The 15,244-nt window shown below is 42.9% G+C and overlaps 1 protein-coding gene across 3 annotated transcripts in view; it reads left to right on the top strand.

Annotated features, from left to right (window-relative positions):
* The window catches only part of MYRIP (myosin VIIA and Rab interacting protein), a 238,878-nt gene extending 224,484 nt beyond the window's left edge, over window positions 1–14,394 (top strand). For 2 of the 3 annotated variants that reach the window (XM_023529072.1, XM_023529073.1), the window contains exons 13-17: window positions 3,749–3,910; window positions 7,514–7,618; window positions 7,731–7,791; window positions 9,116–9,234; window positions 12,671–12,703. In XM_023529072.1, the coding sequence (XP_023384840.1) occupies window positions 3,749–3,910; window positions 7,514–7,618; window positions 7,731–7,791; window positions 9,116–9,234; window positions 12,671–12,703 (480 nt within the window). Of the gene's footprint in view, window positions 1–3,748; window positions 3,911–7,513; window positions 7,619–7,730; window positions 7,792–9,115; window positions 9,235–12,670 lie in introns of all 3 variants that reach the window. The other variant, XM_011357403.2, reaches the window with a different exon arrangement.
* The last annotated feature ends 850 nt before the right edge of the window (window positions 14,395–15,244 follow it).

Raw genomic sequence — 15,244 nt, 5'->3', positions numbered from 1 at the left:
GTCTGTCTGACTGGGAGAGGAGAATTTCAGGAAAGGATGATTGCCTGAGGTGTGGGCAAGATTAAGGGATGCTGGAGCATCCGGAGAGTCACAGGAGGAGGAAGCAGTCACCCACTCAGGCAGTGTAGCCCAGGGAGAACTGGTGTCTGGAGGGGCACCCCCTCATGGCAGCTGTCACCATGGCTCCCACACAGCTCCGGGAGACAGCAGGGGAACAGAGCCTCAACTTCCTTCTGCCTTTGATGTCCTGCTGGTGTCTCCCGCTGGCCAAACCCATCCCAGCCAGCAGGGGAGCCTTGGAGATGAAGTTCATACAGGTCAGCCCCACAGAGAACAGAGCAGGGCAGAGAAAGACGGCAAATGGAGCTAGGGGTCAACGGAGGACCACTAGCGTGACCATTCTCAGACCCGTGGTGGGAATAACAGGGACCTACAAGGGCCACCTTGTGGATTTACACAGAGTCGTGAGTGGGAGGAATGAGTCGGCTCCCACCTCCATCTGAGGACCTCCTCATTCTCATCTTTGCTAAATGACAGAGACAGCCCGGGGTAGCCTGTAATTCCCAGCCAGAGAGGCAGTGGAGAGACCGTCCCAACTTCCCTGTTAGCTTTTCCCTGTAACTCTCGGCAGCACCGCATATGTTGGCCATTATACAGCCAGTGGCAGCAGACGCAGTGGAATTCCACCACGAGGAGCCCAGCTCTGTCACAGAATCAGGACCAGGCAGAGGATGTTGGTCCTCCTTATATGATGCCCTGGGCACAGAAGGGGAGTGAACTAGAACCTGTGGAGGTGGTCATGGCTTCTTGGGTGGTTTTCCGCCCTCAGAGAGTAAGAAAAGAAATACTAACAGTTACTGTCTAATCTTAGTCCCCTAAAGTGTATCTCATGGAGGGCAAGTCCAGTAAGATGCTCTAAGATCAAATAAGCTTGAGAAATCTGTGTACTTTTCCTAGGAAAACTGAGATACACATTAGCCCATTAAAGGCTCTGAGAAGTCCTGCAGTAATCTGCTTAATTCTCTTTATCCCAGGGGCTTTGACCACAAAGTCCTCCCTTAATTTCATCCCTTCAACCATTTCGCGAAAGGCTGGTTGAACCAGAGCCACTCAGTGGGGTCGTGATGACTAGAGTCACAGGACATAGATTATTCAGACATGGTAATTGTAGTTTTCACCAAAAGTGGACGTTTATTAAGCAAGCGATTCCAGGTTAATGTTTTTCGATGGGTTATTTTTTAATACTAGGATAACGTTTTCAATGTCACATTGACTTATAACCATGACACATTGTCACATTGACCTATAACCATGACGACTCTAGCGCCCTTATGAAATGTAAAACATCATGACAGTCCACCTGAGATGAGGTACCACAGCATTGCGGGGTAGGGTGGATAAAGGCATGAGACCTAGCAGCCCTCCGAGCTCAGATCCAGGCCCCACCACTTCCCAGCTGCGAGGCCTGGAGAAGTCACCAAGCCGTTAGGACACAACGTCCTCATCTTTAATATAGTGATTATAATAGCATCTCCCTCGAGGGTTGCTGTGAGCATTAAATAAGTCCCGTGAAGCCCTTGGCTCAACACTTGGCTCAATAAATACGTGTCATCATCACCGTCACCATCCTTGCCATCATTGTCATCCTGCAGTCCTTTAGGCACTGTCACCTTGGATGTAAGTTCCTGTTCAGCTGGAGTCAGTGCCAAACCACTGAACGTCCCCTGGTGCCAGGAAAGCAGGCTTTTAGGGAACACGAAGTAAAAGATGAACATTCTGGCCTGGCTGAGGGCTTAGAGCCATCTCATATTGCTTTGTCTTGACAAAGAAAACAAAAAACCTTAGTGGATGACCATGCCAAAGACAAAACAACAAGGTGCTTTTAAGTCATCACAGCCATAGGATGTGATGCCGCTGAGTTGCGCATATTTCTGGAAAAATCAAAGTTTCAAGATTTCGAGACCAAAATTATATCAAGTAATATTTAACGATTGCCACACTCAGATTATTCATTTCACTTAAACTACAATTCTGAATTTCATTTCATTGTACAAAACTATAAGTTTATATTTAAAAGTATCTTATCAAAATAAATTTACCTTTTTTGGTGTACATGGAAAAAGTGTACGATCCAAACTCACAACTGTCCTGACAATCATTCTTCTCTCTTTCCTCTCTTCCCTCTCTCTCTCTAATTTTTCTTCTCTTGTGAAAAAAAGAAAAAAAAAATGCTCTTCAACTTTGAAACTTTCAACAGACCTATTTTTAATTTCTCCACTCAGCTCTGAAATGCTCATCATTTCTTTCATACGACAAACAATAAAGACATGTTTCTTGTTTCGAAGACAAAGGATAAACTGTGGGGATCTTTTAGAAACAAATTCTCTAATGCTCGCTTAGGATAAAGAAATCTAAAGCTAAGGGCAACCTGGAATATGGCACTTTTCAGCATTCGATTCGTGGCCTCCGATGCGGCTGACAGATCCCTTAACGTGACAGCCACTTTGTCGCCCGCTGTTCCCACAGCCCAGCTAACTGTGCTTGGAGATGCACACGGAGGTTTGCTTTCACCCGACCGCTACCCGCCTTCGCTCCACTTTGAAAGGCCTTTTAACACGGATGCACGAAACATGCCAAGGAGCATCTCCGAGTTCTTTTCCCCTCCCCACCAACGCGCAGCCTCGGTTAGCGCGGAAGACGTGCATGACTTGTGTGCAGAAGCCCCGGGCTTGCCTAACTAGGTTATGTTTTCAGCTCCAGTTAAAGGAACTGTCAAAGGATTGACTGCTTCCCAGTCAAATCAACTCTAAGTAGCTGTGATGACATGACTAGAGCTTTATATATGTTATTAAACCTCATGAATCTCTAAGTAATTACCCTCTTTGGATATGTCTGGTCCCTTGTGTTGTCGGTGGCTTCACACCATCACTAATTAGGCTGAAGAAGCGTGTTTCATTCACCCTAGCTGGCATCCCTCAGTCTGAATTATCCCAATGATTTTACTTTCTGTTTGCCCACCTTTGTGGAATCACCTTATAAACTCATGAAATATTCAAAATATTTTTCCCTTTAATTTTTACTCAGATTGCTCCCTTGATCTGATTTTCTCTTTAATTTTTGGTAGCACACACAAAAAACTGTCTTAATTGACAGATAAATAGATTGGACATGCTTCTCTTAACAGCACACTTTTCCAAGAAATAAAGTATTTTCTTACTACAAATTTCAGGTTCATTTTAATTCCCTTAGCCTGTTGCAAACAAGCCGAAGGTAGTCAATCAAAGATAAGTTACTCAAACTTTGTAATTGCTTTGAATTAATTTCACCTCCATCATGTTTTTTAAATGTTTCTCAATTACGAAAATGCCAACCAAAATTTTTATTTGGAAAACTGCATCCTGAGTTTTTTCCTTCGTTTCTTGTGTCTTGATAGTATGATTGATATAGTCACTGGACAAATTTCATGATGTATGTAGCTGATGTCATGCATTTTGTGCTATTTTATCATATTTCCAAAATTGACAAGTTTTTTCTGGCAGGAAAGTAAGAAGGGGGCAGAAACGACAGTGAAGGAGTAGAAAGACCTCATGCCCCCATTTAAGTGCAAAGAATATGTAGATGTGGGGGCATTCCCTGTCCTTATCCCCCACCATTGAGTCTAGTCCTCTCTCACTCTCTGGGGCCCCCTGAGAAGGCCCCACAGTCCTGACTCTGCAGACCTGAGCTCAAGGCTGTGCCTCCTCTGCAGGTGTACCTGGCGGCAGGCACAGTGTATGGACTCGAAGGCCAGCTGAATGAGCTGGAAGATGCTGCCCGCTGCATCCACAGTGGCACTGGTGAGACCGAACTTGCCGATCTGGAGGACCAGGTGGCCACGGCTGCAGCCCAGGTCCACCATGCTGAGCTCCAGGTAAGAACTCTCCTCTCGGCCCAGATAGGGGACCACCTGGAAAAAGGAGAAGACACCCCATCTTCCACAAGAATCGTTTCAAAGCCTTTGTACTAATTAGTTCCTACCATTTTCAGCACACTTGAATGGATGTGGCCCTTCGGGGTAGAGCCCACCAAATCTTCCTTTTTTAAAGTTCAGCCTTGCTTTCCACAAATTATAACCTTGATAATAGATCAGACTTTTCTTTAAAACCTATGCCACTTTCCTCTTTGAAAAATCTCTGACCCATAAGCAAGTCTTCTTGCTACGTAGGTTCCCGTTCCACCCCAAGACCACCCTTCCAATGTTTATCACACTGTTGATTATTTAGTTAATGCCAGTTTTCCCCACGATGTACTAAAGGTTCTATGAGGATGGGATAGCTGTCTGGCTTAACACAGTAACCCCAGTGCCTAAGCACAGTACCCAACACAGGTTTGGCACTCAGTAAAAATGGAAAATAAAATAAAATAAAAATGAGATGAGTAAATAGATATGGGAAGTGTAGATTTCTCAGACCAGTATTGTACATGGTTTAGATACTGCTACTTCAGAACTGATCACTGTATTAACTATAATTTCGTGAAGATGCCTGTGTGCAGTTTTCATGGATAGTCCTTGGCCTCTGACTCAGAATCAGAATTGATTCTCAGACTGATCATCAAACTGGAGTCCCTGGAGATACACTCAGGGACCCATGAGAAATGCTGGTCTCTGCAGCATAAGCTCGGTGTAGACCACTGGTTCACTGATATTTCTATAACCCTGCAGCTTAAAACTGCAGAATTGGAGTCAATAGAAACACTTCTGGATAGGGCTGAAAATCTTCACCGATAATTATTTTTTAAATAAATATTTTTATTTTCAAGGAAAGCAGGCTTTTAGAGTCGAAAATCACAACCACCACTGACATCATTAAACACTCTTGAGAATGCAAGGGCTCCGATTCTCCGCTCTGTGGCTAGGAATGGCCTCATCACAGAAGGCCCCGTTGACTATTATCAGCAGGAGGGGCTGAAGAGCAAATCTCTTGAAATAAAAATCATTTTCCATAAATGGCACCCAACATTCAATCGATTTTTAGTCAAAGTTACGTAAAGATATAAAGTGGAATCAAATCATTTGTTTTCTGGGGGTGCATTTTGCCGTAAATATTTTTTGAATGGTTTAGCAAGAATAAATATTATTTGCGGGTGTTTCGGAAGGTTCTGTTGGAATAACTAGTTACTTCTGCTTCCAGATTTTTCTAGGCTTAAAGTATTGGCACCATATCTTATGACAGAAAATCCTGGAGTCCAAAATGCCTATTTTCCCATACGTTTGGATGTGCCTATTAATTTATTATTTATTTTAAAATATTACAATGATGGCATCAATAATACCTAATGTTCAGTGAGCCTTCCTTTGTGCCAGGACTTATACTGAGGATGCTGTCCACTGCGTCTTGCAGGGTCATCTCTGGGGGTGCTCCTGGGGGAAGCCTCTCTTAACTCTTTGTATCAGGAAAAGCTGTTCTTCTGAGTACTTACTTGGTCTTTATCTCGTGAACATAGAGTCCTACACAGATCTCTTTGCTTCAGCTCTCAGGAAACTCAGAGCTGAATTAGTCTTCTTCTTCTATCAAGTGTAGGAGTCATTGAGCATGCAGTCTTAGAAATAAAGTGGAATATAACTAGATGCTTGGATGGATGGATGGATGGATGGATGGATGGATGGATGGATGGATACTAGATAGATACATAGATACATAGATAGATAGATAGATAGATAGATAGATAGATAGATAGATAGACAGAAAGACAGATAGACAGACAAAATGTAGGCAAAATCAGCCCTCAGTAGTCTCCTTTCCTCTCTCTTTGTCCTCTGCCTATGGACTAAAACTTGAAAAATTAAACCCATTTCTGCTTATCCAAAGAAATCCCAAACACCAGTTCCTGGTAGTCAGCAAATCCGGAAGTCAGCAGCCTGCTCTGTTCCTCAGTGTTCCTGAGCCAGGCCCTCCAACGAAACTGCTTCTAGGAGCACATGTGGTCATCAAATCCACACCATCTGCATATGACAGATGAAAGTTTAGCCCGCGATCTTTCTCAGAGGCTTTTGCACAGTTTATTGAACTATAAACCAAAGAATGCAGCTCTCAGTGTGAAACCTGAGGAGTCAGAACAGGAAGGCGTCTGGGGGCCGGGAAGGGCAATGGCCGCGTGGTGGCCCCTTCTGGGGGCTGACTGCTGGGCAGTAGTGCTTGCGTTCTTTCTCCAGCTGCCACAGTCTCGGCCTTCACCTACCTCCTCTTCCTTTTCTGACGAGGACCGCCACTCCTCGCAATAGGGGAAGCGTCTCTCATATCTGCTGACTTGTCGGTCCCCTCTGCACGTCTCACAGCACCTATCTCAGGAGATTTTGTCTAAATGAGCTGTTGATAAATGAGAGCAGAATTAGAGTTTGTCTTGAGCATCTCCAAATAGTTAAGGGGTGGGGGAGGCAACGGAGACCTCGGGGTGACGTGCGTGCGTTGGCAGCTGGGCCTGCTTTCAGGCTACTTGTTCCACGGCCCAGCACCGCTCAGCCTGCACCATCTCAGCAGGACGGCTGTGGTCCCTACCTCCTCCCGCGACTCCGCCAGCCTTCTCCTGCCTCTTCCAGTGTCCCCCGTGCCAGCCTTGGCAAGTCCCCTGAGAATATGGCCAGAGCATGAGCCCTGGCATCAGTTCCAAAGTCCGCCCCAGACCAGCTGTGAGATGTCGGGTGTATTACTTGTCCCTCTGAGCCACGGTTTCCTCATCTGTAAAACCAGAGGATGGTACCTAACGGGATTACAAAGGAGTTCACGAATGAAGCGGGAATGATGTATGTATGTAAAGCACTTAGCATTCTGACAGCCTGTAGTAATGCCCTTGTCTGTGAACAGAGACTGTGTCTTCTTCATGCCTAGGACAGAAATGGACCAGCTCTTTCTGAGCTCCAAGTGGGCTCTTGCTCTCTATAGCTGCCTTAAGACACTGTTGGAAGGAAATCTGAGCTCCTTCCGACCTTTCGATGTTACAATCAGGGAAAATGATGCCCAGAGAGAGGACGGAGTTTCTCAAGGCCACTTGGCCTCTTAATAGAGGAAACCGACTTGAACCAGGGGTTGCTAGGCCTCCCTCCCGAGACCTGATGCTGTGCTTTTGCATTCGTGATGTCATGGCGGAATGAAGCAGGACCTATAAATCATACTTGCTTTTCAAAGCTCACATCAAGTGTTGCCTCCCAAGGAAGCCTTTCCGGACCACTCCACCCCTGTGCTGAGCCAGATGGCCCCGGGCCAGGGTTCCCATTACACCCTGGGCTTCCATTATCCCTAGGCGTACTCTGACATGAGTGGCATGCTCTAGAACTAGCAACTAGAAATTTACATTTAAAAAGAAGGGCCTGTGTTTAATTTTCTCACTATAGCATTAGATAGAGAAGTGCTTGGTAGAAGTTGAATGAATGAGCACACAGCAAAGCAGATTTATTCTTTATAGATTCGAAACACTTTTTAACAAAGATTTCCCCCTCCTGTGCTTCCTCCCTACCGATCCTGTCTGTTACATTAAGATTACTGATATCGAGAGCCGGATTTCAGCCCTGACTGTTGCAGGATTAAACATAGCTCCGTGTGGGCGCCTCACGCGAAAACGAGATCAGAAGCAAAGAAACCAGGTGCGTTTGTCCCTCACTCCCTCTGTGGGAATTTTGCACGGCCTGGAAATTTTAGAAGACAAAATATGTTTGGCTTCGAGAAGGTGTATTGATTGCTGTGTTCTGTTTGTAGGTCCAGACTATAGACACATCAAGGCAGCAGAGGAGGAAACTGCCTGCTCCACCGGTGAAAGGTATGCTTGATTACAACCACAAAGCCACCAAAGAATTGAGCCTGGCTCGTTCGCTTTGAGTAACTCAGTGATCTGAAGACCAGATCTAATGGCGCGTTCTCACCCGGAATTTGCTCTCGTGCTGAGTCTATCTTGACTTGGATCCCCTCAAGAAGCAGACCCTGGGACAAGGATGTGAGTGCAAGTAGTTTATTAGGGAGGTGATTCCAAGAAGCACTGGCAGGGGAAGACAGAGATGATCCAGGGAAGGAAATTAAGCCAACACGAGGTGCTATATACGGCTGGGAGCTTCTGGGAGACAGCACTGACTACGCCTCAGAGTTTCCTGCTCAGAGAGTGGGAAGATGAGGTAGTCAACTCTCATCCATCACTGGTTACAGGTTACTCCCGTGGGGACACTGACTCCCTGGTACTTCTGACTTGCCCCATGCATGGGCAACAGAGTGGTGGTGCTCAGAGTGAGCTAGAGTGGTGACTGTTGGGGTGATGTAGGCAGGGTGCCACAAGCATCTAACACAGTGCCCAACCTAGAAGGCCTTCCAGCAATGCCAGTTATGTCAACCTTATTCTGGACGTTTTCAATGAAGTTCCTGGATTTGGGAGCCACATGATGATGCCAAACTAGAAATTCAGATCTACAAATTAGAAAAGCACAAAGTCAGAAGATATATGTTTGAATCTTGGTTCCACCGTTCATTGTATAACAGACATTTATTGAATGCCGACTTTCTATACCACAAAAACCTAGACAATTAAAATTTATTACAGATCCACGATACCCTACTTGAAACCCTTGGGTCATTATGTGTTCCAGAATTTCTTGGATATTAGAAAGATAATAGGGTGTATATACTGTATATGTCATAACAGCCCCCCTTCATGGTGTCTGGGGCAGTGTCTGATAAACACATCAGTATCCTTGCAGGAAGGCATGGGAATGTTCACACTCTATAAGATGGACAAGGACTTTAAATGGCTGCACGTCAGTTCAAGTCAGGTTTTGCCATCAGAAATTTTGGCTACAAAGTTATAAATGTGTACAGTTTTTAGAGCCTTTTATATTGCAGAGTTGCAAATAAGAATTTATGGATTATATTGGATTATCTCCAAACTGCCTTTTCCCAGAAAGCCAGTAATAATGCCTTGATTTATTTGGTTCACCATAAAAATAAATACAAAATAAAGATTCCATAGTCAGACCTTTGGGCCAGAATGAGATTCCAAATCTAGAACAAAAATCTGGGTCATCTGGACACCTGGTCTGTCTTCCTTAGTGACTGGTCCAGCTCCTGGGTAACACTTATTCCTGTTCATTTCCTTTTAGCTGAAAACACTGAGGCATCTTCAGTGACCACTATGAAGACATTCAATCGCAACTTCATTCTCCAAGGCTCCTCGACAAACAAGACGAAAGAAAGTAAAAGCACCACCAAGGATGCGATGGTAAATGTCATCTCTGCCCTGATACCCGTCATTTTCACTGTAGACGGTACCTCCATTCTGTAGCTTCCCTATTAGAGCCCCAAGAAGCATCCTTCCTTCATGGCCTGTTGGTTGCGGGTGGTGGGGATCTAAAAGTGACAAACGCCAGGCCTGGAATTGCCCAACTCTTTGATAGGTGGATACATCCCCTCATCTGTATCTCCAGCTCCTTGTCGGAACCAGGTTTGGTATAAGAGAAATAAAAATGCATACACAGGAATGTAAGGTCTGGTGGAGGTATAAGATTTTGTATTCTGCTTTCGAATTATATTTACCCTTCCTTAAATTTCCTGTCAGCCATTAATTACTTGTTGTGCTCCCGGAAAAAAAAAAAAAAGTCAGCAGCTGCCCCTATGTGAGGCAAAGCAAGGACAGAAGATAATTTCCACGAACTCTAGAGATCATACAGGATCGTTTGCCTAAACACCACCACGTGCTTCGAGATGGTGGCAAATCTCGATGCTGCCTATGTGGGAGATGATGATCCAGCTAAAATGCCTCAGCGGTGCCATTGTGCCAAAGACAGATGATGTCTGGGGCGACAAGACTGAAGCGAGGATAAATGGGTTCTGGTGCTTTTCATGCATCGCCTGTCTCTCCCTTCCCCCTCCTCTTTCTCATTGTCCCTGTCTCCTCAGCGAAAAAGCACCAGGTGATGGCATGACGGTGGGCTTGCCGCTTTGAATTACAAACGACACAGCTATTAGACACCAGGAGACAACCGTGCTGTGCGTTGCCTCTCCTTCACTGGTCAGCCATCACCCCTGACCTTTCAAAGTCCAGTTACCTTGCTCCTGGCCATTACTTCGAAGAGCTAAAAAGATTCATTATTACACTGAAAGGGCAGATCGCTAGGGCCAGAGAGGGAACCTATCGTAAATCAGATAGTTAGAAATAAATTACCTTTCATAGAGCTAGACCATAGATGGGAGGTTGCCAGGGGCTGTGGGGACGGGGAATAGGAACAAACTGCTCAGCGGGTAAAAGGTCTTACTTTACAGCGATGGGAATGGTTTGAAACTAGACAGGGGTGGTGGTTGCACAACTTTGTGGACACACTAAACGTCACCAGCTCGTTCACTCTAAAATGGTTATTTTTATGTTATGCGAATATCGCTTCAATAAGTTATTTTTAAAATTACCTTTAAATAACACAGAGTGGTTAAAAATGAAAGAATAGACAATATTTATTTAAGAAATGCAAACAAAAAAAGGACAGAAATATTACTTTCGAACAAAGTAGAATTCCATACAAGAGCATTTAGAGAAGATAAGGGAGGATGTTTTAATTTTGATAAAATAAAATAGTCACTCATGAGCCTTTCTTGATTTGGCAAACGAGAGAGCAATACAGTTCATTGTGCCACGGTTGGTGACTTCAAAATTCCCTTAATTAAGAAATTTAACTTTATACTTTACAGAGGATTGTTTTTCTTTCCAACCGTCAATGGACCATTTATAAAAACTGATTTTACACCAGCTACAAAGGAAACCTCAATAAATTCCAAAAAATTGAAAGTCTAAAGCTACCTTCTGTGACCCCAATGCCAAAAATAATCGAGAATGGCACATCGTTCAGTGGAGCTTTCTGAGATGACGGAAGTGTTCTTTGCCTGCCGTACCCGGTGTGGTAGCCTAGGTGGCTACTGCCTTAGAGGAACTGACTTTTAAGTTTTTATTTAATTTTAATTAATCTAACTGTAAACAGCCACATGTATTAGAGAGGGCAAATCTAGAAGATTAGAACAAAAGTTAAAGAGAAACCCTACTTGGACTTATAAAGTACGTGCACCCACATACACAACTACACGTAGATACAAACACATACACCTGCATACGCTCGCACACACGTTTCCAAGGAACTATGAATTAAAGAGAAAAGCAAATCCATAGAGCGTTTAGAAAATGAAAACATTACATATATCAAAACATATGGGACACATATAAAACATGTAAAACTACAGAGTCAAATTCATACTATTAAATATTTTCTTTGTTATTAAAGAAAAAAGAAAAACTAATGAACTAAACATTGAATTCCAGACATCAAAGATAAATGCAGAAAACAATTAATTAAAACCAGAAAACTACAGACATGATGATAAATCTAAGAGTTTGTTCTTTGGAAAAATAGAAAATAGAAAAATTTTGTAAGCCAAGTCAAGAAAAAATAAGTAAAATCAAAATAAGAGATTATAATAGAGATACAAATTTTTTAATTTAAATATAGTGTGAAAAAAGTCTTAAGTCTTAATTCTAATAAAATCAGAATCAAATCAAGATGTTAGTAAAAAATGTCTTAAGAAATAAAATTCTAAAATTTATTAAACCTTCAAAGAAAGATTCTCGGCCTTTTGAACTCCGCTTCTCTTGCTCAGGCCTGCTTCCACTTCTGGAAGTATACCTTCCCTTCTAATAAAACTTTTCTACTGTAAAAAAAAAAAAGATTCCTAGCCAAGTGGATTTGTTGATAAAATTTTCAGGAACGATTAGTTCCCATGTAATATAAAATATTTCAGAACATTAAAAAAAATAGAAAACTAAAAGATTCATGTGATGAAGCTACTAAAATGCCAGCTACCAGAGCCTGCCATGGCTGGTAATTGTGCACACATGCTCCATTCCACTCACACACCCATGCACGTCCAGACACGCACAGACCACACACCAATTGTGCTGCTTCAGAGGAATAAATAAAATAAAATATTAGCAAATTAAACACAGCAGTACATTAAATAATAAATGACCGGGTATATTTTATAAGAATGCAAGAATACCTTTAATATCGAGATACTGATTAATAAATCATATCAGTAGTTCAATACAGAAAGCCATTTCTCAAATTAATTTATAGTTTAATCTAATTCTCATAAAAACCTCAGTGGGATTTTTTTTCAAGTTCACATAAGAATAAATCAGAAAGAAGAGACAAAAGCATTTTGCAAAGTTTAACTGACTTTCCTGCCAGATTTTCAAACAAATTAAAAGCTGTAAAGAAATTGATGATTAATGGAATAGAATAGAAAGCTCAGATACAGATACAGGTCCATATGAAAATGTGTTACATGACTTTAAAGCATTAGGAATTTGAGAAACAGTATAAATTATTTTAAAAAATAAAAACAAAACTGTGCTTGGGAAACCAGCGGGGTGGGGGGTGGGGAGTTGGTATTGGAAGGGCATCAATTTGCCTTATTCTATGTACTAAAATAAATTTCAGATGGATTAAGATGCACATGTAAAAAATGCATCACTTTTTAAACATTGTGAAATATTTGACTAGTCAATGAGCATGAATACCCTTTATGATATATAAAAGAAAGTGGTGGACGTTTTTAATTGCCTGTCCTCGCTTTTGCCGAGAGGCTGATGACTCTGTGCTCATTGTCTCACCCAGGAGCCCACCCTGGAGTCTGCTGTGATGTATTAGCACCATGGAACTCCACTGCCAGTGACCCACTGCCTCCGCCCCACACGACAGTGCCTTGACCCAACAGCCATTGAATACTGTACGGATTTCCACGTGAGGAGAGGGTCTGGGGAGGCCACCGTGCGCAGGGCTGTCCTGATGCCTCACCTAGAAAGCGTCCTAGACATCAGCATTGTGGTCTTGGCCACTCTCTGCCTTAGGCTCCCCGGGGAATCTGCGACAGAAAACCAAGACGCTGGCTTACAACAGCAGAGCTTCGCTGCTGTGTGTCATCGTCACGATCTTTTGGGTATTTTTTTTTAACCCTTCGATTTAATTAGAATTACATGAAACAGTTTGTCCAAAGGAAAATTGTTGGGGTGGGGGGATGGTAGAGGAAAGGGAGATGGGCATTATCATTTAATTCATAATCAGTTCTTATTAATCTTGCGAATGCTGAGGAGAGAAGAGAAAAATGCCCCTATAGTGAGCACTAGGGACTCAAATCTGAGGAGTGCTCGGCCATCAAAGGTGCAGGTCTCCCTGCAGCCACTTCCTTCCTGCTAAACACCCACCTGTCATTCTGATTGCTTTGCAATCACAAGCCACAGACTGTGAAGCTCTGACTCACCCATGCCATGCCCAGATCTGTCTGAAACAATGGCTCGTGGAGAATTTAGGTTCCTCCTTGGACTGACTGAGACTTTCCCCACTCTGAAGGGGAGAAGGACCTGAGGAAGCCCACCACTGGCCTAACTTAAGGTACCATCCGGAATCAACGTGATGTGGTTTAGCAATGACGCATCTAAATAAGGTTTGGGTAAACGGATTATCTCAGACTATGACCACATGAGAAAATGATGTCCTCCAAAGTTTATTTCCCAGTAAATATTCAGGAAAGGTAGTAAAATGACCTTAAAGACAAAAATGGTTAAAATAGCCTTAGAAAACATACAGGTATGAAAAAAGCAGGGACAAACTGTGAAGTTAATGGACAGAAGAGTTGACACTACATCCAGGTTTCTGGTCTCAAATGCATGTCTATTTAGAGTGTGTTTATAAAAGCAAATGGAACTGGAATTTCACTCAATTAATCGAGCATTTGCAACCTTTTTTATTTGCTCCTGATATATTCTGAGTCTGGCAGGCAAGGGCATAGTATGACTGATGTTTATTTATTCTCATTTTAATCCTTAGAGCAACCCTATTTAGTAGGTATCCCCATTTTTCAGATCTGGAAACTGAGGGCCAGAGAGATTAATTTGCCAAAGTCACACCTTTAAGCCAAGTGTAATTAGAATGGCTCGCAAGAGCCTCACTGTGTGTTGATTTCAACTTCTGCCTTCTTTCGCTGCAAGGCACATTCTCAGACCTCGTTCGCTGCTGAAATGTGTGTGATGATCCTTTCCTGAGGGAGGTCTGCCTATCTTCCAATACTACTTCTTGCTGATGCCGTGTGCGTGTTGACTAACAGAAACGACGCCTTTGAAACAAAGTAAACCTTTGGCTTTTTGTTCTGTTGGTGTGATTCAAAGCAAACAAATATAAATTGGAAAAACACAACAACAACTACAAAAAGATCTGAGTTCCAAATAGAATGGTTCCTTGAAGAGGCATGAGAAGCAACTATTGTGTTACAGTGTTAAAATAATCAGTTTTCTTTGACAAAAACGTGTACTGTGTAAGCCTTGCAAAAACAAAACAAAACAAAACAAAACAGAAGACGCCTGCTCTATGGCATTTGAATTTTTACAGAGGTTTCCTTGTGCCAAATAAGTGCAAAGATTTAATTTACTATTAAAAACCATAAGCATATATGTTATAGTTCCAGAAGAATTATTTTGTCATCAAGTGATTTTGATCTTCAGTGTCAATATTTATATTTAGATTAATTTTTATAAATGAAAATATTTTAATGGTTTAAGAAAAATGAGGACAATAGGACCATATCTTTGATGACTTCTGAAAGTTATGCTTGCCTTCATGTTATATGCACATTGCCAAGAATCACTGTCAAGAGAAATGATAAAGAAGTAAAAGTCATTTACGAAAATAACGTTCGTGGGTGTGTGGCTCTTGGTTTTTGTTTGTTTTTTGGTAAGGGAAGACTGGAAGTGAAGAGGGGTTAGGGAAAGAAGTCATGGTTAGTCACTGGAGGGACCACGATTCAAAGCCACTCTTGCCCCTCACCCTATGGCCCTTCCAGTCACCTCTCCATTGCTGGTTCTCCTGAGAACAAAATTTCTAAGTGATCGCCTCGACTGAGTTGTCACTCAGCTAAGACCAGCAGTTCTCAAAGCCGGGGGCGGTGTGATTTTGTCTCTTAGGGAACATTTTTGATTGTCGCAGCAATGCACAGGACAGCCCCCCACAACAGATTATCGAACCCACAATGTCAGTGGTGCCAAGGTTGAGAACCTGGGTTAGACCCTGGAGGTAAGCCTGGGCCTCCGCGGAGAAGCCCCCGCCAATCTCTGCAGGGACGTGCAGCTGAGCAGGAAGCAAGACGGGGACTCTCCCAGCCTTGCACAGGCTCAGGGCAGTCGTTTCTCCTCTCAGTCT

This window comes from Pteropus vampyrus, unplaced genomic scaffold (genome assembly GCF_000151845.1).
Source record: "Pteropus vampyrus isolate Shadow unplaced genomic scaffold, Pvam_2.0 Scaffold35, whole genome shotgun sequence".
In the NCBI taxonomy this organism is placed as follows: domain Eukaryota; kingdom Metazoa; phylum Chordata; class Mammalia; order Chiroptera; family Pteropodidae; genus Pteropus; species Pteropus vampyrus.
The sequence above is the reverse complement of the archived record's forward strand: the minus strand, read 5'-3'. Positions and strand labels throughout refer to the sequence as shown.